The following is a 24,487-nucleotide window of genomic DNA, read 5'->3' on the forward strand; positions in this document are numbered from 1 at the left end:
AGGCTGCCTCTGCTTCCAAACACCTTGGCTCTAAAGTACCTTTTGCTGGTTGTTGGTACTGTGGATTGGTGAGTGGAGGTTTTGAGGAACTTTTCTGTAAATTTCAAATCAACGACATCTCAAGGAAGTCGAGGAACCTGGGTGTGGCCCTCACCGGAAGAACTCAGGCAAGGAGTGGTTTTAAATGCCTCCTAGCTGGCTAGGGCTGCGCCTGGGCTGCAACTGTTAAGCCTCTTGTTCAGCATCCCAACCCTGCCCTGTCCTACCTCTTTCTCTGATGGCCAGACTGGAACGTTTGCTGCTGCCGCAGGGGCTGCTTCTGTGGGTGAGTGGAGGCACAGCAGAGGGATGGGAACCCCAGCTGGGTTCTGGCAGGCTGTCATTCCCAGAGCAGTATGTGTGACTGGGCCTAGAGGTAATAATGGGTCTCATTTTCCAGCTCTTGGCCTGCATGGTGGAGGTAGAAGATTAGATGAGAAGATTCAACACCTAATGAGACAAAGTTAATTTATATCCTTAGCTTTCTTTGCTACAAACAGTGTTTTGGTGTTTTTGTTTTGTTTTTGTTTTTGTTTGTTTGTTTTTTTTTTGCTATCTAGCTTTTCTTTTTCTTCTACTTTGTTTTCTTTCTTTCTTTCTTTTTTTAGACAGGGCCTCCCAGGGCTCACTATGTAGACCAGACTGGCCTCCAGTTCACAGGGATCTGTACACCTCTGCTTCCTGAGTGCTGAGACTAAAATCATGAGTCAATATATCTAATTTTTTTTTTTACAAAACTGGTTTTATTATTTTCTGAGACTCCTTTGTCCTTTCTCACCTCATAAAGGCTTATTTTTTATTTTAGTTATGTGTGTATTGTGTGTCTGTGTACATGTGTAGGGGGCCAGTGCAGGCTATGTGCATGTTGTGAGTCTGTGTACATGTGTAGGGGGCCAGTGCAGGCTATGTGCATGTTGTGAGTCTGTGTACATGTGTAGGGGGCCAGTGCAGGCTATGTGCATGTTGTGAGTCTATGTACATGTGTACGGGCCAGTACAGGCTATGTGCATGTTGTGAGTCTGTGTACATGTGTAGGGGGCCAGTACAGGCTGATGAGCATCGAATCCCCTAGACCTAGAGTTACTGATTATTGTGAGCTGTCTTCTGCAAGAACAAGCACTCTTAGCTGCCGAGCCATCACCCCAGCCCCTCGTTTTCTTATTTTTAATGTTTTTTATGATATTATTTTTTGTGTGAGGGGTGTGGGGGCCAGGCTCATTTGTGGTGGTTAATGGACAACTGTCAGGAGTTGATCCTTTCCTTCAACCTTGTGGGTCCCAGGAATCAAACGTAGGTTGTCAGGCTTGCTGGCAAGCACCTTTCCCATTAAGCTATGTCACCCGTCCCTTCCTCCTCCCTCTTTTGAGACAGATGCATAATGTCTGTCCCAGGCTGGCCTCTACCTCATGTTTCTCCTGTCTCACTTCCTGACTGCTGGAATCCTGGTTCTGAGCCACCAAAACTGACTACCCCTTAGCATTTTCCAAGTGTGATTACCTCCCCAGATTGTGTTGTCAGGGTACATAGGCCTGTAACCCCAAGACACAGGAGGATCAGGAATTCAGAGTCACCCTCAGCTACACAGGAAGTTGAAAGCCAGCCCAGACTATAAGACATCCTGTCTCAAAAAAAAAAAAGATATTAATATTTTGCATTGCTACAGTAGCTAATCTGTGTGAGAAGCTGACAGAAACAGGCTGGTTCTGGGTTAATCTCACTCGAAAAGAGTGAAAGTAGTCACCACTTGAAAATGGCACTCTCTGCCTAACTGTCTGCTGAGATTCTCTCTCCTAGAAAGTAGTGCCTCCCAAACTGCTGGCCTTCAGTCAGTGGACCTCAGCAACCTCTGGAGTTCTGTGAACCCCCAGGGCATCATGTGTCCTCAGACTAAATCCCTTGGGGACTTTCATGGATGGGCATGTGATTCTGGGCACTTTCTCAATGTTGTGAAGTTCTTGAACCCTGGAAAGAGACCATAGACTCAATCCAATTATAATGAAAAGATTTGTTGATTACTGCTAGCGTGACAACAATCTCTGAGCCAAACTTGAGATTTCAATGAGAAGAGGGGGTGAGGACTTTTTTGTTGTTGTTTGCTTGTTTGTTTGTTTTTAAGCCAAAACCATAAGAAGACCTTGAGTATCTGCAGAAACAGGCTAAGAGCTGTTTTGATCTGCCAAGATTAGGTAGTCAAGGTAACCTGAATGTCTGCATGAACAGGTTACAGAAGCAGAAGAGAGTTAGTCCTCACATAACAAGAGGATGGTTACGTACATTTCTAGGTGGGGGAACACCAAATCAGGTTTGCTGGGACACGGTCCGAGAATGGAGTCCTGTGAGAATTCTGAGTGCTTATGAGAAAACTCCAAGAAAACAAGACAAGAGTCTTGTGACCTCAGTTTTTTCCAAAGCATGATATTGTTCTCGGAAGGTGTTTCCATTGCCGTCCCGGGTGTAGAAGGTATCAGTGAGTCCACTTCGGATTACCCATTACAACTGGCTATTGTCATTTGTTTATTTGCCTCCTCGGCAAAACGTGTTTTTGCCACATGCGTCTTGTCCTTGTGATGGTACACTTTACTCATGTGACTCCTCTTAACCAGCAGAGAATAAATTATTTGATGCTCTAAATAAAGTTGGCAGTTGTGTGAACTTTAGCTGATTTATCAGCTCCATTCTCCCAGGTCCCACCAACTCTAGAGCACAGGGTTACCAAGGGCTCCTCTTCCAGAAACTGGTGTCAGACAGATGACTAGTAGGTATCAAGATGGATGGAGTACCAAATGGAGGTTTTTGTGGTTTTCGGATTTTTTTTTTCAGCCATCATATCAGAATGTGAAGGATAACCCTCCCCTTCCTCTTGGTGGCTTCCTTTGCTTTCAGAACGGCAGCTGCAGTGAGTTACTGTGGGAAAAGCAGCCTGAATTGTGTTTACGAAACCTAACGGAAAGGAAACCTAGCAGAAAGACAGTGCTGTTCTTTTTCAAGCTTTGATTTTCCCTTGTCAGACTGTCCAGGGAGCACTACTGTTGGGCTTACAAGAAAGTGCCAGCATGTTCAGTATTTTTTTCCTGGGTTCTAAGGATCCAGGTCCATACGCTTGTTAGACAAGTGTTTTACCAACTGAGCCATCTCCCGGTTTCATCATTTGGTGCTTTAAACTGGACGTGACTGCCCAGCCTGTAATCTCAGCATTTGGGGAAGTAGGGACAAGAGAGTCACTGTTTCAAAGTCATCCTCAGTTGTGTAGTGAGAGCCCAGCCTGGTTTGTGTGAGACCATGTCTAACAACAAATCAAAAAAAAAAAAAAAAAAGAGGAGAGCCATAAATCTCTTGCCATGCAGTCTTGAGGACTAAAGTTCTGTTCTCTATAAACAATGTAAATTGTAGGCCACCTGTAACCCCACTCCTCTGGAAGCCTAGAGGCAGGGCTTTCCTAGGGCAAGCTCTGGATTCAGTGAGCGACCTAGCCACAGTAAGCTGAGTGGAAAGAGACGGAGGGAGACACCCAACACCAAACCCTGGCCTCCCCATACACAGGCATGCAAAGGCGAGGGACCCACGCGTGTGCCTGCACCTGCATGTGTACCACACACATACACACACAAAATAAATAAAGGAGAACACTGAATGAAAATGAGGACATGACCAACCCTAGGTATGGTTGAGGAGAAGGTTTTTATTGTAGATGTGAGGGAGAGAACAGACAGAAGCATCCGGAAAAGTCCTAAATAGGGAGAGAGGGTAGTAGATGGGACATGACCAGTAGACTGTACCAGGCATGAGAGGAAAGAGAGGGAGGGTGAGAGAGGGAGGATGAGAGAGGAAGAGAAGTGAGAGAGGGCAAGAGGACTTCAGCCCCTCAATCTTATTATTTTATTTTGAGAAATTTGGCAGTGCTAGGAACCACACGCAAAGCCTTGCCCACAGTAGGCAGGCAGTCCGTCTTAAACTCAGCTATGTGACCCCTCCCCCATTTCAATCTCCAAAGGCATCAATGCCCTTTGAACAACAAAACGAAGAAAGTCTGAGAAGGAAGCACATCTGTAGCCTAGCTATTTAGGAGGCCAAGGCAAAAGACTTGGTCCAGGAGTTTGAGTCTCGCCTGGTATGGGGGAATGAATAAGAAGCCACCCAAAGGGTCATATGCGTGAATGCTTAGTCACTAGGGTGGGACTCTACTTGAGAGGGATTAGGAGGTGTGACCTTGTTGGAGGAACTGTATCACTGGGGGTGGGCTTTGGGGTTTTAAAAGCTTGAGTCAGGCCAAGTAGTTCTGTCTTCCTGGATGTAGAACTCTCAAGCTACTTCCCCAGCATCATGTCTGCTTCCATATCACCATGCTTCCCGCCATGATGACAGTGGACTAAACTTCTGAAACTGTAAACCAGCCCCAATTAAATGTTTTCCTTTTTTTAAATTGATTTTTATTCTCTGCTCCCCTTCCTGCCTCTCCCCTCCCCGCTTCAACCCTCCCCCAAGGTCCCCATGCTCCCAATTTACTCAGGAGATCTGGTCTTTTTCTACTTTCTACTTCCCATGTAGATTAGATCTATGTAACTCTTAGTGTTCTCATTGTTGTCTAAATACTCTGGGATTGTGGTTTGTAGGCTGGTTTTCTTTTTCTTTATCTTTTTTTTTTTTCGAGACAGGGTTTCTCTGTAGCTTTGGAGCCTGTCCTGTAACTCACTCTGTAGACCAGGCTGGCCTCGAATTCACAGAAATCTGCCTGCCTCTGCTTCCCAAGTGCTGGGATTAAAGACCTGTGCCACTGCCGCCTGGCTGTAGGCTGGTTTTCTTTGCTTTATGTTTAAAAACCACCTATGAGTGAATACATGTGATAATTGTCTTTCTGTGTCTGTGCTACTTCACTCAAAATAATGTTTTCTAGCTCCATCCATTTTCCTGCAAAATTCAAGATGTCATTATTTTTTTCTGCTATGTAGTACTCCATTGTGTAAATGTACCACATTTTCCTTATCCATTCTTCGGTCTAGGGGCATTTAGGTTATTTCCAGGTTCTGGCTATAACAAACAAGGCTGCTATGAACATAGATGAGCACATGTCCTTGTGGCACGATTGAGCATCCTTTGGATATACACCCAAAAGTGGTATTACTGGGTCTTGAGGAAGGTTGTTTCCCAATTTTCTGAGAAATCGCCACACTGACATCCAAAGGGGTTATACCAGCTTGCATTTCCACCAGCAATGCAGATGTGTTCCCTTTTCCGCACAACCTCATCACCATAAGTTGTCATCAGTGTTTTTGATCTTGGCCATTCTTACAGGTGAAAGATGGAATCTCAGAGTTGTTTTGATTTGCATTTCTCTGATGACTAAGCATGTTGAACATTTCCTTAAGTGTCTTTCAGCCATTTGAGAGTCCTCTGTTGAGAGTTCTCTGTTTAGGTCGGTACTCCATTTTTTTTTATTGGGTTATGTGATCTTTTGGTGTCCAATTTCTTGAGTTCTTTGTATATTTTGGAGATCAGACCTCTGTCTGATGTGGGGTTAGTGAAGATCTTTTCCAATTCTGTAGGCTGTCATTTTGTCTTGTTGACTGTGTGTTGTTCTTAATTCTGCGGGTTAGAGGGTAAAGACGTTACGCGAGGAAGAAGACACAGACACGCGGCGGTCCCACGTGGGTGCACTTTAATGGGGGAGGGGTAACAGGCAGGTAAAAGGTGTGCGAACACGATGGGAAAGGCGGGGGGAGAGAAGGGAGGAACTCGTGGCAGCCTTTGCTTTTTAACGGGGAATGCAAAGGCTTCTGGGAAATGTGTCCTGCGCTTGTGTGCACTGGAGTCCAGCGGAACGCTGGGAGCTGTAGTCTTGCAAAGGAACAACATTTCACCCTTTTGGTTTGATTTAAAAAAATTGGGGGACCTTAAAGGGTAGGGAATGGGAGTGTAGTCCGGTCTCTCATGGCTGCTTCCTGCTGGCTTTGGGCGTTGAGGGGTCCAGGGAATGTCCAATTATTTTTGGCGATGTCCCACTGGCATCTGAGGTCGCTGGTGTCGCTGATCGCTGGTGTCTGGGATGGCTGATTGTACTGCTGGCATTTGAAGTCCTGGCTGTCGTCTGAGGTGGCTGATTGAAGAAATCTGTCTGGCTTTTCCTGAGTAGCTGGGTCATCATTAAGATGCTGGAAGGCAAAAGTTGCATTAGTAAAAAGAAAAAAATTAAAAAGGGGGGGAGGAGATCTGGGGTGGGGGGGGATAGGAGATCTGGGGTGAAGGAGTCTTAGGATGTCCCAGGTTAAGAATGATAAAAAAAAAAAATTAAATGATACTTATTCCGTTAATGATCCGCTTGTGTTTGATTTGTTTAGGTGGGTTGGGCTGGCATCCTGAAGCTTAAAGAAAGTGTCTTAAAAGAAATAGATTTTAGCCGTATATTCCTTAACATTTCAGGGGCCACTGCTGCAGTCAGCGGCTGACCTGCTATGTCAAAGAACCTTATTGAGAATCTGCTTTCCACCTGAGTCCTTGACTCCGTATTTGATGACGGTACCTGTAACGACAGCTAGATGGTTATTTATGAATTTAAAGAAGGGAGGGTGTGTTAACACAGCGACGGATGGGGACCACTGTTTTCCTTAGACTGTAGTAGAGGGGACTGAATCCAGTGTCCTTTGGAACTTAAGAGAACAAGGTCCCGTCTGAGTTACCGTGTATGAAGGATTATCTTGAGCTGTGGAGATAAACGGTTTAAGATGTGACAGGTGAATCCAATGGGGAATTCCTTCAAGCTTGGCAGCTGTGGGAGTTAAAAGAATTACTCTGAAAGGGCCCTGCCATTTAGGGGAAAGAGGTGAAGGGCGCTGGCCTGGAGGTGAGAGTAATACCTTATCTCCTATTTTAACCAGCGGTGGACATGTATTAGCACATGGTCAAGGTAGTGAGTGATCTGTGAAGTCCCACAGTAGTGAACGTAAGTGGAAAAGGAGGGGAGTGAGCAGGTGGTCAGGAAGGGGAGAGGTCCCCAATGAGAAGCCGGGGGTTAAGACCAGCTGCCCATACATGAGTTCAAAGGGTGAAATGAGAAGGGGGCCCCTTGGAAGAGCTCAGAGCCTGAGAAGAGCTAGGGGCAGGAGTCTTACCCAGTCGAGGTGAAGTTCCTGTGACATCTTAACGAGGGCTTCCTTTAAAGAGCGGTTAGTTCGTTCTACCTTACCTGATGACTGAGGATGGTACGGTATGTGAAAATTCCAGGGTATTCCAAGCGCTTTAGACAGATTTTGAGAAATCTGAGAAGTAAACTCTGGACCGTTATCTGACTAAAGAGAAGTTGGGAGTCCAAACCGAGGAATAATCTCTCGGAGAAGAATATCAGAGACTGTCTGGGCTCTCTTGTTAGAGGTGGGGAACGCTTCAACCCACCCAGACATTGTATCCACCAGAACCAGGAGATATTTAATTCTCCTGACTGTGGGCATATGAGTAAAATCCAGCTGCCAGTCAGTTCCCGAAGGGAGCCCCTTGCTTGGTGGGTAGGGAAAGGGAAGCTACGATATTTAGTCCTAGGATCTGACTTTTGGCAGATCTGACAGGAGGTGGCTTTTAGAAACCTGATGTCCTCAGGCATGGGTTTGATATGTGTTCTTACAAAATGAAGCAGAGCTTTCTCATTGGGATGAAAAAGCTGGTGTAGGTAGGACGGATCTGTTGAGTGTTAGGAGGTGTCTACGAGGTTGTGGGCTGTGCTGTAAGTACTCCCTGAGGTAACTGAGGCAGATCTGAGCTAAGTGCTGTTGTCTTAGCTGCTCTGTCAGCCCGGTTATTTCCCTTGGAAACAGTAGAACTGTCAGACTGATGGGACCGACAGTGAATAATTCCTATAGCTTTAGGGAGATGGGAAGCTCTTAGTAAGTCCATAATATGCTCTGAGTTGGTAATAGACCCTCCCTTCACTGTGAGAAGCCCGCGTTCCTTCCAGATGGCCGCGCGAGATAACAGGATATGAAAAGCATATTTAGAATCTGTGTAGACATTTAAAGATTGTCCCGCGGCTAACTGAAAGGCACGGGTGAGGGCTATCAGCTCAGCCGGCTGGTTGGTAGTATGAGCAGGGAGTGCCTTTGCCTCAACTATCTCTGTGTCTGACACTATGGCATAACCTGCTTTCGGGTCCCGTCACATAGAAAGGAGCTGCCGTCCATGTACCAGGTGTGAGTAGCCTGGGACAGACTGCCCTCCTGTATATGTGAGGGGTGGGGCAGTAGGTCCTCTAGGACCTCAATGCAGGAATGGGATGGGGAATCATTAACACCAGGTTGAGGTAGAAGATTTGAAATATTGAGAGGTGGGCAGCATTGGAATGTGAGACTCATATCTTCCACCAGCACCACCTGAAGAGAAAGAACTCGAGAAGGAGGTAGGGTCTGTAGGCCTTTGTAAGTTAAGAGGTTAGACAGGTTATGATGAGAGAAAACCGTAGTGGGTGCTCCGAAGGTTAGCTTTTTTGACTCACGAATAAGAAGTTCAGCAGCTGACAAAGCCCGTATGCAGGGTGCCCAGCCCCGAGTGGTGAGGTCCATCTTCTTTGACAGGTAAGCTACAGGTGCGAAGGAAGGTCCCAGTTGATGGCCTAGGACTCCCAGGGCATAGCCCTCTTTTTCTGCTACGTAAAGAGAAAAAGGGCGGGTTAAATCCGGAAGATGGAGAGCTGGGGCTTGGGTAAGGGCCTGTTGGAGTCTCCGGAAAGGTTTGGTGATGGGGTGAAGGAGGGGCTCATGCAGAGAGCCGAGAGCTGCTTCATATAGGGGGCGGGCGAGGAGAGAGAATGAGGGAATCCAGGATCGCAGGAAACCAGCCACTCCCAGGAATGACAGAACCTCTTCTTTGGTGGAAGGAACTGCAAGAGATTGAATTAGTCTTTTTCTGTCCAGGGTGATAGCTTTTTGTGTTGGGGTTATGGTTAACCCCAAATATGTTACCTGAGTGGTGGACAATTGAGCCTTAGAAGGCAAGACTCTGTAGCCCTTTTTGGATAAAAAATTTAATAAGGTGGCGGTGTCAGTCCTGCTTGTCTCCAAAGATGGGCTATATAGCAGGATGTCATCGACATAGAGTACCAGTTTTGATTTAAGGAGGGACAGTGAGAGCAGATCAGAGGTCAGAGCCTGGCCAAAGAGGTGTGGGCTGTCCCGGAATCCCTGAGGGAGGACGGTCCAGGTTAGTTGTGTGGAGAAATTAGTATCAGGATCTGTCCAGGTGAAGGCAAAGATGTTCTGAGACTGAGGGCTGAGAGGAATAGAGAAAAATGCATCCTTTAGGTCTAAGACTGAGAAGTGGGAGGTCCCTGAAGGAATGTTAGACAGAAGCGTGAGAGGATTAGGTACCACTGGGTGTAAAGGAATGACAGCAGAATTGATGAGCCGGAGGTCCTGAACCAAATGATAAGTTCCGTTAGATTTTTTGACAGCCAATATAGGAGTGTTAAAGGGGGATGAGATGGGGCGAAGCAGCCCCTTCCTCAAGAGATCAGAGATTATAGGTTTTAGTCCTTTGAGGCTTTGGGAAGGAAGGGGGTACTGGGCTTGGGTGATATACCCAGTAGGGTTTTTTAACTGAATAACAACGGGGGGTGGTGTTTAGCAACAGCTGGGCTTTGGATGTCCCACACGAGAGGGTCCACCTGGAAAACTGGAAGAGGAAAAGGCATGTTAGTATCAGAGGATCGTGGGGCCAGGAGAAGCAGCAGCTGTGTCACCGACGAATCTGAAATGAAACGGGTTGGGGGCACAAAAGAAATGGAGACTCCCAGCTTGGTCAGAAGATCTCTTCCCAAGAGTGGGACTGGACAGGTTGGTAGAACTAGGAATGAATGAGTGAGAAAGATACCTCTAAATATGCAGTTGAGAGGTGGAGTTTGGTGAGGTAGATAAGGCTGTCCCCCTACCCCGACGATAGGGGAGCTTGAGGAGGAGGTTGGCCCCCAAAACTCCCTTAGAACCGAATATGTTGCTCCGGTGTCCAAGAGAAAAGAGATGAGGCGTCCCGACACTGTAAGAAGTACCCGCGGTTCCTGGTTGCAGATGGGCGTAGCAGTTGGGTTGTCGATGGAGGAGCCCAGGAACCTTCAATCTTCCAGGGTCAAACCCAATAGGTCAACCTGGGAGTCCTCTGGGGCAGCTGCCCCCGCGTCATCGAATGCACGAGGACAGTCTGCAGACCAATGACCCTCCCTGTGACACCTTGGGCAGGGGCCCCTTGGGTTGCGATGGGGATTGGGGCATGCCTTTGCCCAGTGACCTGTCTTACCACACTTGAAGCATGGACCTGGCGGTTCATGCACCCCGGGGGGCGGGGGAGCCTTGCGAGGAGGGCAGGTAGTGGAGTCCATCACCTCGGCTGGCCTGGCGGGTGCGGTGATCACATGGCAATGATTCCGGGTCCTGTCATTCCTCGCGTGGTAGATCTTGAAGGCCGTCTCCAGGATCTGTGCCTGTGGGGTTAGGGGACCCTTCTCCAAACGTCTGAGCTTTGCCTTGATGTCTGAGTAGCACTGGTTGACGAAATGGGTCATCAAGAGCTGTCTGCCCTCCATGGATTCTGGGTCCATGTTTGTGAATTGTAACATAGCTTTAGTAAGGCGGTCAAGAAATGCAGAAGGATTTTCCTTAGTGTCTTGGAAAATTTCTGCGAGTTTAGAATAATTTACTGGTTTGAGAGCGGCCTTCCTTAATCCCACCAGGAGGCAAGTTAGGAATCGGTCTCTGGCCAGAATGCCCCCGGGGGAGTTGAAATCCCAGTGGGGTTCCTGCGCCGGGGGTGGGGGGGAGGGGGGGATGAGAAGGCTGAGTCTGATGAACTTCATCAGCGTGCAATCTCGCCTGCTCCCAGACCCGTCGGCGTTCCTCAGGAAGCAAGTTGTTACAGAGAATCATATAAATATCATGGTAAGTTAGGTTGTAGGATTGGGTTAAATATTGAAACTCTTTTGTAAAATTAGTGGGGTCAGCTGTGTACGACCCTGGTAGCTTAGAAATATGTGAAAGTTCCGATAAGGCGAAGGGGACGTGGACCCTCATTAGCCCCTCTGCACCAGCTACCTCCCGCAAGGGCAGGACGATAGCTGGTTTGAGTTGATCAGGGCCAGACTCTGCTGTGGCAGCAGGACGCGAGCACGTGAGGGGAGGGGTGAAGTTAGGCGCAAGGCTGCGGGTAGGGTTAGGGCCTAAGAGGGTTTTGGAAGACCGAGGCGGCAGGGTGGGGCGGGGAGGTGACTCGGAGGATTCCGAAGTTGATTCAGACAGCCTGCGCCTCCTGTGATGGGAAGAAATTGTTAGCTGCCTGCGCGATCGTGTCTGACTGCGGGAGAAATTGGGTGAAGCTGGATCGGAAAGGCTGGGATATATGAGACAGGGGGAATGGGATTTTTCGGGGGATTTAGAGGAGCGGGAAGGCAACCCAGAAGGTTATTTATGCGGAACTCCTGGAGACCTAGAAATGGAACGTTTAGAGGCATGGGGGGAAGGTGTAGGTGAGTCCTTTTTGTACCTAAAAGAAACCTTTGAAGAAGGCGGGATAGGGGAGGTGGCCCCCAATTGGGCAGGGCGGGAAGGGGTGATCCCATGAGGTCAGCGGGGTCCATGGCCAGAGCGGAGGGTTGCGAGCCCATGGCGGGAGCGGAGGGTTCCTGGATGGAGGGCATTGCCAAAAACATGTGAGCAGGTGAACAGTGTGAAGAAGTGGAAGAGTCAGTCTTTAGGGCCATGTAGAAGAAGGCCATAATGTACATTAACTCTTTCCATTTAGCTGATCGGTGACAGAAATTGGCCAATTCTCGCAGAGTATCGGGGTCAAATGACCCTTGGGAAGGCCAGCGGATAAAACCTTGTAAATTGTACTTAGGCCAAGTTTTGGAACAAAGACGTGTCAACTTAGATAGTTTTATGGAGGGGATGAGGGCGTGAGGCTCAAGAGCTTCCAGAAGCTGCCCGAGAGGGGAGGATGGGGGAATTGGCTTAGAAGACTTAGAGCCCATGACTAAAACGCAAGCCTGTCCACAAAAAGGTACCGGGGTACCACGAACACGGCAGCCACGAGTACAGGCGTCCGAGTACTCGAGGAGCGTGTTAAATCTTAATTGGCCCGAACCCAGCTACCGATGGGGGAAAAAAGCCCCGGCTGGGAGGAGACAATTAAGCTTTTTGGGGCTGACCGCACAGCCTGGAGGGCACCGCACTGGAGCGGGCTGGAAGGAAGAAAGAGAAAGATTAGAAAAAAAAGAGAGGGAGAAGCTGGAAGCACCAAGCTTCCAGGCGCGGACGGAGGCAGGTTTCAGCCGAGGGCAAAAAGCCGGGGGGAGGGGGGGAAAGGGGGAGGGAGGTCAGCGACCTTGCCCAGGATGTGCCAAAGAAAGCCGACCGGACAGTCTCTGAGCACCCCGGGGGGAAGGAAGCCAACTTAGGTTAACTCACGGATCAGGCGGTGGTGGATGGCTGTGGTAAACAGGTGGAGGTGGTTGCAGGCGGTCGGTTCAGACCTTGTGCCGGTGAAGCCCAGAGGCAAAAGCCTCAGGCACCAGGACGGAAAGGTCACCGAGTCGACGACGGCACCAAAATGTTGTTCTTAATTCTGCGGGTTAGAGAGTGAAGACATTATGCAAGGAAGAAGACACAGACACTCGGCGGTCCCACGTGGGTGCACTTTAATGGGGGAGGGGTAACAGGCAGGTAAAAGGTGTGCGAACACGATGGGAAAGGCGGGAGGAGAGAAGGGAGGAACTCGTGGCGGCCTTTGCTTTTTAACGGGGAATGCAAAGGCTTCTGGGAAATGTGTCCTGTGCTTGCATGCGCTGGAGTCCAGTGGAACGCTGGGAGCTGTAGTCTTGCAAAGGAACAACACTGTGTCCTTTGCTTTACTAAAGCTTTTCATTTTCATGAGGTCCCATTTATTAATTGTTTTGCTCAGTGTCTGTGCTGCTGGGGTTCTTTTTAGGAAGTGGTTCCCTGTGCCAATGCATTCAAGTGTACTTCCCAGTTTCTCTTCTATAAGGTTCAGTGTGGCTGGCTTTATGTTGAGGTCTTTGATCCATTTGGACTTGAGTTTTGTGCATGGTGATAAATATGGGTCTATTTTCATTCTTCTACATGTTGATATCCAGTTATGCCAGCACCACTTGTTAAATATGCTTTCTTTTTTCCATTTGATATTTTTTGCTTCCTTGTCAAAAATCAGGTGTTTGAAGATGTGTGGATTGATATCCAGGTCTTGTATTTGGTTCCATTGGTCCTCCTGTCTGTTCTTATGCCAATATAAGGCTGTTTTCAGTACTGTAGCTCTGTAGTAGAGTTTGAAGTCAGGGATTGTGATGCCTCCAGAAGTTCTTTTATTGTACAGGATTGTTTTGGCTATCCTGGGTTTTTTTTTTTTTGCTTTTCCATATGAAGTTGAGTACTGTTCTTTCGAGGTCTTTGAAGAATTTTGCTGGACATTGCATTGAATCTGTAGATTGCTTTTGGTAAGATTGCCAAATGTTTTCGTTTTTAAGAGTTGCTTATAGTGTCTCTTCACAGCAACAGAACATTGACTAAGCCACTTGGGCAACTTACCAAGATCCTTTCTCAAAAACAAAAGCAACTAAATACAGGTCTGAAGCACAGGCTTGTAACCATAGCTACTCAGGAGAAGGCAGGAGGACTGCAAGTTCAAGTCTTGCCTGGGTTACAGAATGAGTTCAAGGCCAGTCTGGACATTTAATGAGATTCTATCTCTAAATAAAAAAATACAAAAATGACCAGGCATGTAACTCAGTGGTAGACTGTTTACCTAACATATATGAGGTCCTGGGTTTAATTTCAAGTACTGAGGAAAAAAAGCTGGGACTATGGCTCTGTTGGTAGAGTGCCTGTTCAGTAAGCATACATCCCCCATAAACAAGGGATGGTAGTTTGTTGTAAGGAGGCCACTTGTTGGTTTCTGGCTGCCCAGACTCCTGAAATAACCACACAGAAACTATTATTTAAATCACTGCTTGGCCCATTAGCTCTAGCTTCTTATTTGCTAACCCTTATATCTTAATTTAACCCATCTCCATTAATCTGTCCATCACCAAGAGGTCTGGCCTACCAGCAAAGTTTCAGTGTGTCTATCCTGGCAGTGGCTCCATGACTTCTCTTTGACTCTGCCTCCTTCTCCCAGCATTCAGTTTAGTTTTCCCCACCTAACTAATTTCTGCCCTGCTATGGGTCCAAAGCAATCCTTTATTAACCAATGGTATTCACAGCATACAGAGGGGAATCCCATATCAGTAGCTCACAGCTGCAAGCCCAGAACCCTGGCAATGGAGGCAGGAGGATCAGAAGCTCAAAATTATCTTTAGCATGTGCTGGAGTGATGACTCAGCAGTTAGGAGCAATTTCTGCTCTTATAGAGGACCTGAGTTTAATGCTTAGCACCCATGTCAGGCAGCTCATAATCACCTGTGCCTCTGGTTTCAGAGGATCTAATGACCTCTTCTGGCCTCCTTGGGCACTGCACTCACATCACACACACACACACACACACACACACACACACTCACACATGCACGTGCACACACACACACACACACACAACCATTTTAACTAACTTAAGGATAAAAGAGTTTGTTTTGCCTCACAGTTTAAAATCACGGTCCATGGCAGGGAAGGCTTGGTGGCAGGAACATGAGGCAGCTGATCACACTGATTCCACCGTCAGGAAGCAGAGAGGGATGAACGCTGGTACTCAGCCAGATTCCATCTTTTTTTTTCAGTCTGGGACCCCAGGCTATGGGATGATGCCCCCTACATTCTGGGCCTTCTTCCCTCAACCATCTAATCTAGAAACTCCCTCACAGCCATGCCCAGAGGGTTGTCTCCATGGTGATTCTAGATTCTGTCAGGTTGACATCAGCATTAACGTGCACAGATAGAAATGTGTAAAATAAGATGATAGGAATAGAACTGAGCCTAGTAGCATCCACTGTAGACAAATAGGTTGTAAGTGTTTGTTGATTATCGGATTGAATTAGAAAGAAAAAAAATTTCAGGCGATGAGGAGATTGCTCAGTGGTTAGATCTCTTGTCATGCAAACATGGCAACCAGAGTTCAGATCCCCCCAAGCCCTGGTAAACCCCAGATGCCTTAGCACGTGCATCTGTAATCCCAGCACTCATATGGGGAGATGGCGGGCAGAGGAGACTCCCTAGAGCTCATGGGCCAACAAGTCTGTTGTGTTCAGCAGTGAAGTGTAGGAGTGATCTTGTCTCAAACAAGGTGGAAGGCCATGACTGACATGTGAGATTGTCCTCTGACTGTCACATGTACACCGTGGCATGTGTGTACACACACTTATACACGAGCAGAGGGGAAAGAGATCTAGCAGCATGGTATTTTTAAGAAAAGGAAGCTGTTTGTGGTGGTTCTTGACGGTAATCATGGCACTTGGGAAGCCGAGAACAGAGAATGGCAGGTTTGGGATATCCTGGGGCCTGGAGAGATGGCACAATGGCTGATAGTATTCGCTGTTCTTTTTAAAGCTTATTAGATGATACGTACAGCAAAGTCGTAATTAGACACTGACTGTTCTTGCAGAGGACCCAGGTTCTGTTCCCAGCACCCAAATGGAAGCTCAAAACACTCCTTAACTACAATTTCAAAGGATCTTCTGGCCTCAGCAGGCACTGCATACACATAGCGCACATACATGTATGTAGGCAGATGCTCATATAGAAAGTGAAAAAATTTTAAATGTTGTTTTTGACATAGAGTCTTACTATGTTCTGGATACCTAAAACCCCCAAAAGTCTGCCTGCTTTCTGATTAAAGGCATGCATCACCAAGCCCTCATCATTTTTTAAATAAATAAATAAATCGGTGTGGTGGCTCATACCTTTAACCTCACTACTCAGGAGACAGAAACAGGGGCATCACTGAGAGTTTGAGGCCAGCCTGGTCTACAGAGCACATTCCAGGATAGCCTGGCTTTTCCACAAAGAAACCCTGTCTTGAAAAACCCCACAAAATTTTTTTTCGAGATCTGGAGACCTTCACAAGTACCAGGCATACATGTGGCGCACACATTTGGTCAAAATATTCATATGCATAAAATAAATAAACTTTAAGATTAAAAATATTTTATTTTTATGTGTGCGTGAGTGAGTTTATATGTATCGTATGTGTTCTTGGTGCCCACAGAGGTCAGAAGAGGATGTTGGATCTCCTGTAACTCGAATATGGATGGTTGTGAGTCACCATGTAGGTGCTGGGAATGGAACCCTGGTCCTGTGGAAGAGCAACCAGTGCTCTTAACTGCTAAGCCATCACTACAGCCAGGGAGACAGGTCTTTCAGTGAACCTAGAGCTAATCTATGCTTGGCTTCCAATGGGCTTCAGGGATCTGCCTGTCTCCATCCTCAGTGCTGGAGTTAGACATGCTCTACGGGCCCAGGTGAATGCTAGGGATCCGAACTCAGGTCCCTATGCTTTGATGCAGATACTGACTGAGTCAGCTCCTAGCCCCAGAGGCTTGTTCTTGCATGCCTCTGACCACACTTTCATAAACTGATCAGTAGATTATTTTATGTGTTTACTTAAAGGCATCTATGTAATCTGTGTTGGCTAATATAAAATTCAAGCTCTTCTTAAAGGCATCTATGTAGCCTATGTTGGCTAATATAAAATTCAAGCTCTTCAGACTGTAATTCACACCTGTAGCAGTTTCTCCAATGTGGGTGTTATCTGTCAAGTTATTCTGACATTCTAGTATTCTGGACAGGAAACAACTTCTCACTGCTATGCTTGGGGCCCTTTTTAACAGCAAGTTAAGCAATGTGAATACTACAAGAGATAAAGAAACAAAGGTGGGTGATGCAAGGCCTGAAAAATAGACACACCTGTGCAGGGAGAGAGGAAGCAAGAACGGAAAGAAGTTCCTTGCTTGCCCTCAGCTGGGAGTACTGGTCAGGTGACTTAACAGCCCCATGTGATGACCCACTTTTTTATTTTTTTATTTTATTTTATTTTATTTTATTTTGGTTTTTCAAAACAGGGTTTCTCTGTGTAACAATCCTAGCTGTCCTGGAACTTACTTTGTAGACAAGGCTGGCCTTGATATTCACGTATACATACACACAGGCAAAGCACTCATACGCATAAGTGAATAAGAGAACCTTTAAAGTGTAGGTGTGGCCACTGAAAACAACACATGCTAGAATAAGCAATACACTGACACCAAAGGCTCACAGCACTGGGCGGTGGTGGTAACACACGCCTTTAATCCCAGCACTCGGGAGGCAGAGGCAGGCGGATCTCTGTGAGTTCAAGGCCAGCCTGCCTGGTCTACAAGAGCTAGTTCCAGGACAGGAATCAAAAGCTATGGAGATGAAAGATCTATATGACAAGAACTTTAAGTCTTTGAAGAAAGAAATTGAAGAGGACACCAGAAAATGGAAGGATCTCCCCTGCTCTTGGATTGGGAGGATCAACATAGTGGCAATTCTACCAATAGCAATCTATAGATTCAATGCAATCCCCATCAAAATTCTTCACAGATATGGAGAAAACAATAATCAACTTTATATGGAAAAACAAAAAACCCAGGATAGCCAAAACAATCTTATACAATAAAGGATTGTCTGGAGGCATTACCATCCCTGACTTCAAACTCTACTACAGAGCTACAGTATTGAAAACAGCTTGGTATTGGCATAAAAACAGAGAAGTCGACCAATGGAATCGAATAGAAGACCTTGATTTTAACCCACAAACCTATGAACACCTGATTTTCGATAAAGGAGCTAAAAGTATACAATGGAAAAAAGAGAGCATCTTCAACAAATTGTGCTGGCAAAACTGGATGTCAACCTGTAGAAGAATGAAAATAGATCCATATCTATCACCATGCACAAAACTCAAGTCCAAATGGATTAAAGACCTCAATATCAGTCCGAACACACTGAACCTGATAGAAGAGAAAGTGGGAAGTACTCTACAACACATGGGCACAGGAGACCACTTCCTACGTATAACCCCAGCAGCACAGACATTAAGGGCCTCATTGAATAAATGGGACCTCCTGAGACTGAGAAGCTTCTGTAAAGCAAAGGACACTGTCACTAAGACACTAAGGCAACCCACTGACTGGGAGAAGATCTTCACCAACCCCGCAACTGACAAAGGTCTGATCTCCAAAATATATAAAGAACTCAAGAAACTAGACCGTAAAAGGCTAATCAACCCAATTATAAAATGGGGCACTGAGCTGAACAGAGAATTCTCAACAGAAGAAGTTCAGATGGCCAAAAGACACTTAAGGTCATGCTCAACTTCCTTAGTGATCAGGGAAATGCAAATCAAGACAACTTTAAGATACCATCTTACACCTGTCAGAATGGCTAAAATCAAAAACACCAATGATAGCCTTTGCTGGAGAGGTTGTGGAGAAAGGGGTACACTCATCCATTGCTGGTGGGAATGCAAACTTGTGCAACCACTTTGGAAAGCAGTGTGGCGGTTTCTCAGGAAATTCGGGATCAACCTACCCCTGGATCCAGCAATACCACTATTGGGAATATACCCAAGAGAGGCCTTATCATACAACAAAAGTATATGCTCTACTATGTTCATAGCAGCATTGTTTGTAATAGCCAGAACCTGGAAACAACCTAGATGCCCTTCAATGGAAGAATGGATGAGGAAAGTATGGAATATATACATATTAGAGTACTACTCAGCAGTAAAAAACAAGGACTTCTTGAATTTTGCATACAAATGGATGGAAATAGAAAACACTATCCTGAGTGAGGTAAGCCAGACCCAAAAAGAGGAACATGGGATGTACTCACTCATATTTGGTTTCTAGCCATAAACAAAGGACATTGAGCCTATAATTAGTGATCCTAGAGAAGCTAAATAAGGAGAACCCAAAGAAAAACATATAGGCATCCTCCTGAATATTAACCTTCATCAGGCGATGAAGGGAGACAGAGACAGAGACCCACATTGGAGCACCGGACAGAAATCTCAAGGTCCAAATCAGGAGCAGAAGGAGAGAGAGCACGAGCAAGGAACTCAGGACCGCAAGGGGTGCACCCACACACTGAGAGAATGGGGATGTTCTATCGGGAACTCACCAAGGCCAGCTGGCCTGGATCTGAAAAAGCCTGGGATAAAACCAGACTCGCTGAACATAGTGGACAATGAGGACTATTGAGAACTCAAGAACAATGGTAATGGGTTTTTGATCCTACTGCACGTACTGACTTTGTGGGAGCCTAGGCAGTTTGGATGCTCACCTTACTAGACCTGGATAGAGGTGGGTGGTCCTTGGACTTCCCACAGGACAGGGAACCCTGATTGCTCTTTGGGCTGACAAGGGAGGGGGACTTGAATTGGGGAGGGGGAGGGAAATGTGAGGCGGTGGCGGGGAAGAGACAGAAATCTTTAATAAGTAAATAAATTAAAAAAAAATTCTTGATGAAAAAAAAAGCTACGGAGAAACCCTGTCTCGAAAATACAAAAAAGAAAAAAAAAAAGCTAAAAAAAAAAGCCGGGCAGTGGTGGCGCACACCTTTAATCCCAGCACTCGGGAGGCAGAGGCAAGCGGATCTCTGTGAGTTCGAGGCCAGCCTGGTCTACAAGAGCTAGTTCCAGGACAGGCACCAAAGCTACAGAGAAACCCTGTCTCGAAAAACTAAAAAAAAAAAAAAAAAAAAAAAAAAAAAGACTCACAGTCATATAGGCCACACACCAATTGCAGAGATACAAAACCAGACTTAGGGAGACTTGAGCATAAGTGTTGTGTTTGCTCTGCACAAGGGTCCATGTGGGAGCCAAAGTCTCTACCTCTTCTGTGCTGAGAGTCACCAATGGATGGGTTTTCCCCTTTCTGATTCTAGGCAACAGTTTGCAGTGTAAGCAGTCCAAGCCAATGTGGGGAAGATGAATTCAAATCTGATACCTTCTGCTGCCAATTATGTCCTGCTGGTGAGTTCCAGAATGCTTTCTAGAACGGTCCACAAGGCCGGTCTTCTGATGGGAAAAGGTACTGTAGGCCTTTAGCTAGGAGAGACTGTACAGAGAGAGGTGGAATCTGACTGAAAACAGGAAGTGGGTGTCACCTTAGCCACCAGCTGCTCCTTGTCCTCCCATCCACCCCTCCCCTACCCAAGCAACTGCCCCTGGCTTTGGAGGACAGAAACCAGAGACTGTGCCTTTCCAGAGGTGGGCATGGCATGTTCTACAGAAGAGCAAGGAGATGCTGTGTCTGCCCCTGGACCCCGCCCTCCTCCCACACAACTACCAGCATGCAGCTGTATGCATCCGTAACTAGTCTTTCTCTGTCCTGCCAGCCAGCTCCCAAATAAACTGCAGAAAGACTTCTCATATTTGTTAATCTACGTTCTACCATGTGGCTTTTACCTCTATCCCATGCTGTGTGTCCAACTCATTCGGCCTCTGGCTGCCTCATCCCACATCTCTGCCCTTCTACTTCCCAGCACCCTCTCTGTCCCAAAAATCCTGCCTAGCTATTGGCCATTCAGCTTTTTATTAAACCAATCCAAGTGACAAATCTTCACAGTGTACAAAAAAATTATTCCAGCTCTTTCCTCTTGCGGCCATCGCTGGATTGCAGCCGCCAAAATGAAGTTCAATCTATTTGTGACTTCTGACCAGAGCAAGAACCGCAAACGGCATTTCAATGCACATTCTCACATTCGGAGGAAGATCATGTCTTCCCCCCTTTCCAAAGAGCTGAGACAGAAGTACAATGTTCGCTCATTCAAAAGGATGACAAAGTTCAGGTTGTCCGGGGACACTACAAAGGCCAGCAGATTGGCAAAGTGGTCCAAGTGTACAGGAAGAAATACGTCATCTACATTGAACGGGTGCAGCGGGAAAAGGCTAATGGCACAACTGTCCACGTGGGCATCCACCCCAGCAAGGTGGTGATCACCAGGCTAAAGCTGGACAAACACCGAAAGAAGATCCTGGAAAGGAAAGCCAAGTCTCGACAAGTAGGAAAGGAGAAGGGCAAATACAAGGAAGAAACGATTGAGAAGATGCAGGAGTAGGGGCGTCTCATACAGTTTTCATTAAAGACTGCTTGAGTAAAAAAAAAAAAAAATTATTCCACAACATGCATACCTACTTGCAAACACACCTACGCATGCACTTATATCCACACAGGTCTGTGGACACCCATTTGGGTCTGTATACACACCTGTACACACTTGTGGGTACATAGCCATGGCGGGGGTGGGGGGGACATCCCTACAAGCATATTGCAGAAATAGTGAGATGGGACTAATCTAACTGATCTAACTATGGGAGCCAGCGCATGCCCAGAGCTCATACTGCTAAGTGTGTAGCTGTCTTTCCTGTGCTTCTGCCATAGGCTGAGAAGATGGTCACAGTGTAACTAATGTGCTGGGGACCTTGGCCAAGGATCCCATCTTTAGACTTTGGAGTTTTGTGCAACCATCATGGCAGCAACCTGGCATGAGAGGGGGAAATGGATGCATAGGCCTCTTGTAAGCAAAGCTCTCTAGGACTGTGGAGTGGAGAAGAAGAACACCCTTTCTTGGAAACCCAGCAGAACATCAGTCTCAGCCAAGGACTAATGCAGGGATTCCACACATTAAGTTAGTATGAAGACTGTGGTTGGGTATCCAACTAGAAAGTTCCATGGAGGTTGGGGGCCCAGGAGTGGGTTGTATGAGGAGGTCTGGTCACCAAGGGCTTTGGGGACCAGGGCTTTGCTAGGCCCCCAAACACCTCTTTCTCCTCTCACATAGGCACCTACGTCCTTAAGCCATGCCAGAGGGACCACGGTAAGAGCGAATGTGTCCCATGTGAAGCTGGATACTTCATGAAGCACAATAACAATGAGACTGGCTGCTTTCAATGCTCTCAGTGCCGGGATGGTAAGTGTGCAGCTGTGGTCATGAGGGCAGCCTCTCCGCTGATAGTTAAAGCAGGCAGACTGTTAGGGAGAGGAGCCACAGGCCGGTAACGAAAAAGGCCAACTCTGGCTTCTTCACACTCTTTACCTGACATAAAGGCCCAATGGGCTTTTTTCTCCCTCCTCCCCCTCTTAGGGCTGGGAGCACCGTTCCATGGTAGAACCTTTCCTTGAAGGGAAGCTTTGGGGCTGGGTACTCCTCCCATTCCTCTGCTGTCCAGTTTGAAACTCTGTGGAAGGAAGAAAAGGGAGGCAGGTTGTTGTGTTTTTGCGGTCCCTGTGTTACACGACAAGGTGAAGACATTTATGTGCCTAGGATGAAGAGCCTGGGAGGACGACCGAACTGCGTGGTAAAACGTTGTACACTGGGACAGACTCCCACCCTGATGACTGACTTACAGCCACCCTGTTTCCACAGACCAGGAGGAGGTAGCCGAATGTTCCCAGACGGCTGATCGTGAGTGCCGGTGTAAGCAGGGAACCTACTGTAACTCTGAAAACTGTGTGGAGAAGTGCCTTCCGTGCAGCAGGTACCAACTGGGGGAGGGACAATGAGGATCGATCCCCACTCCTGGCCTCTAGTCCCCTAGCCTCTGAGTCTTACTGTAGAGGGGCTCTTTAGGGTAGTGCCTGCCGCACAGATGAACTCAAACAAAGGGTGCTTCCTCCTGGAAGCTGCCTGGAGTCAGGGCTCATTCATTCATTCACTCACTCATTAACTCACTCAACAAACAACCTTTGAGCCCCAACAGTGAGAGACACACAATGGAGATACATACATAGCATAAGACCACTAATATGGACTGGAGATGAAGTTATGTTGGTAGAGGGTTTGCCTATCATTTACAAGGCCCTGAGTTCCACCTCCAGAACTGTATAAACTGGGTGTGGTGGTGTAGCCTGTGATCCTGGCACTGGGAAAATAGAGACAGGAGGATCAAGGTTAACTACACAGCAAGTTTAAGGTCAGTTTGGGATAGAGATATTGTCTGAAAAAACACTACTGGTGATGAGTGAGTTCATGACCCTGGGGGCCACTGCACACTCAGTTGGAAAAATCAAAAGATTACTTTTGGGTAGAGGCTCAATGAATCAGGGAGAGATGAAATCACAGAAAGTTCGGGGGGAAAGAACTCTAGGCAGAGAGGATGACAAAAGTGACTTACTGTTCATTTAGAATGGGGAAGGAGAGCTAGAGAGATGGCTCAGGGGTATGATGATCTGCTTTTCTAAGGAACTGAGTTCAGTTCACTGCACCCACCTCAGGGGTCCCATAATAGCCAGTAACTCCAGCTCTAGGGAGTTGGATGCCCTCTGCTGGTCTCGTGGGCATCTGCTCTCACATGCACATACATCTAAACATAAAATAAACTTTAGAAATGAATTCAGTGGAACCAGGAACGTAGCTCAGTGGGTAGAGTGCTTTTATAGCACACACAAAACCTTGGACTCAATCTCTAACACCACATATACCAGATATGATGTCTGTAATCCCAGTGCTTGTGGAGGCAGGATGACCAGAAGTTTGATGTCATCTTTGGTTACATAATGAGTTTGAGGCTAGCCTGGACTACGTGAAATTCTGCCTTTTAAAAAAAAGTAAAAAAAAAAAAATCTGGTGGCCACCTACCAATGACCATAAGCAGGGAATGAAAACAGAAAGTTATTCTTGTTTGGTTCTGGAGTCAAGAAGTCCAACATCAAAGGTGTTCACAGGTTCTCACTCCCTCTGAAGACTCTAGGTCAGTGCTTCTCAACCTTCCTAATTCTGTGACCCTTTAATAAAGTTCCTCATGTTGCAGTGATCCCTAACCATTAAATTATTTTGCTGCTACTTCATAACTGTAATTTTGCTAATGTTATGAATCAAAATGTAAATATCTGATATGCAGGATATCTAATATACAACCCATGTGAAAGGGATTGAGACCCCCAGGTTGAGAACCACTGCTCTGGGCGCCTCCTCTCTGGCCTCTTGTAGCTTCTGGTGGTGGCAGCGATTGCTGATGGACTCGTCACTCTAGTTGCCACCTCCCTCTCCATGTAGACTTTGCATTTGTCTCTGTTTTCCTCTTGCAATCAAGTGACCCTAATCACGTGGTTAAGACCCATCCTTAACCCAGTGTGACTCCGATTTCACTTAGCATCATTTGCAAAGACCTTGTTCCAAGCAAGGTGAAGTTCCAAGGCTTCAGGCGCACGTGAGCTTGGGAGGACATTTTTGGGAGGTATCTATAGCAATAAGGCCTCTTGTATAATAGCTTAAATCTGTTATTTGTTTGTTTATTATGTGCATAATCTTTGCCTGCATGTCTGATGCCCATGGAGGTCCATAGAGGATGGTGGATTCCCTGGAACTATAGTTATAGGTGGTTGTGAGTCACTGTGTGGATGCTGGGACTAGAACCTACTTTCTCTAGAAGAGCAGCAAATGCTCTTAACCACCGAGCCATCTACACACACACACACACACACACACACACACACACACACACACCTTTGAAACTGGGT

At 46.7% G+C, this 24,487-nt stretch overlaps 1 protein-coding gene and 1 pseudogene across 1 annotated transcript in view; both read left to right on the plus strand.

Moving 5' to 3' along the window:
* Positions 1 to 237: 237 nt before the first annotated feature.
* Positions 238 to 24,487, plus strand: part of LOC121457841 (tumor necrosis factor receptor superfamily member 26-like) — a 31,738-nt gene continuing 7,488 nt past the window's right edge. Inside the window, exons 1-4 of the mRNA XM_041666873.1 lie at positions 238 to 325; positions 19,911 to 19,998; positions 21,810 to 21,938; positions 22,395 to 22,506. Of these exons, the coding sequence (XP_041522807.1) occupies positions 278 to 325; positions 19,911 to 19,998; positions 21,810 to 21,938; positions 22,395 to 22,506 (377 nt within the window). The 5' untranslated portion in view covers positions 238 to 277. The remainder of the gene's footprint in view (positions 326 to 19,910; positions 19,999 to 21,809; positions 21,939 to 22,394; positions 22,507 to 24,487) is intronic.
* LOC121457842 lies at positions 20,656 to 21,139 on the plus strand (annotated as a pseudogene).

The sequence above is a fragment of the Microtus oregoni genome, unplaced genomic scaffold, assembly GCF_018167655.1.
Source record: "Microtus oregoni isolate MIOR12 unplaced genomic scaffold, Mior012 000016F_ref0000370, whole genome shotgun sequence".
Lineage (NCBI taxonomy): Eukaryota > Metazoa > Chordata > Mammalia > Rodentia > Cricetidae > Microtus > Microtus oregoni.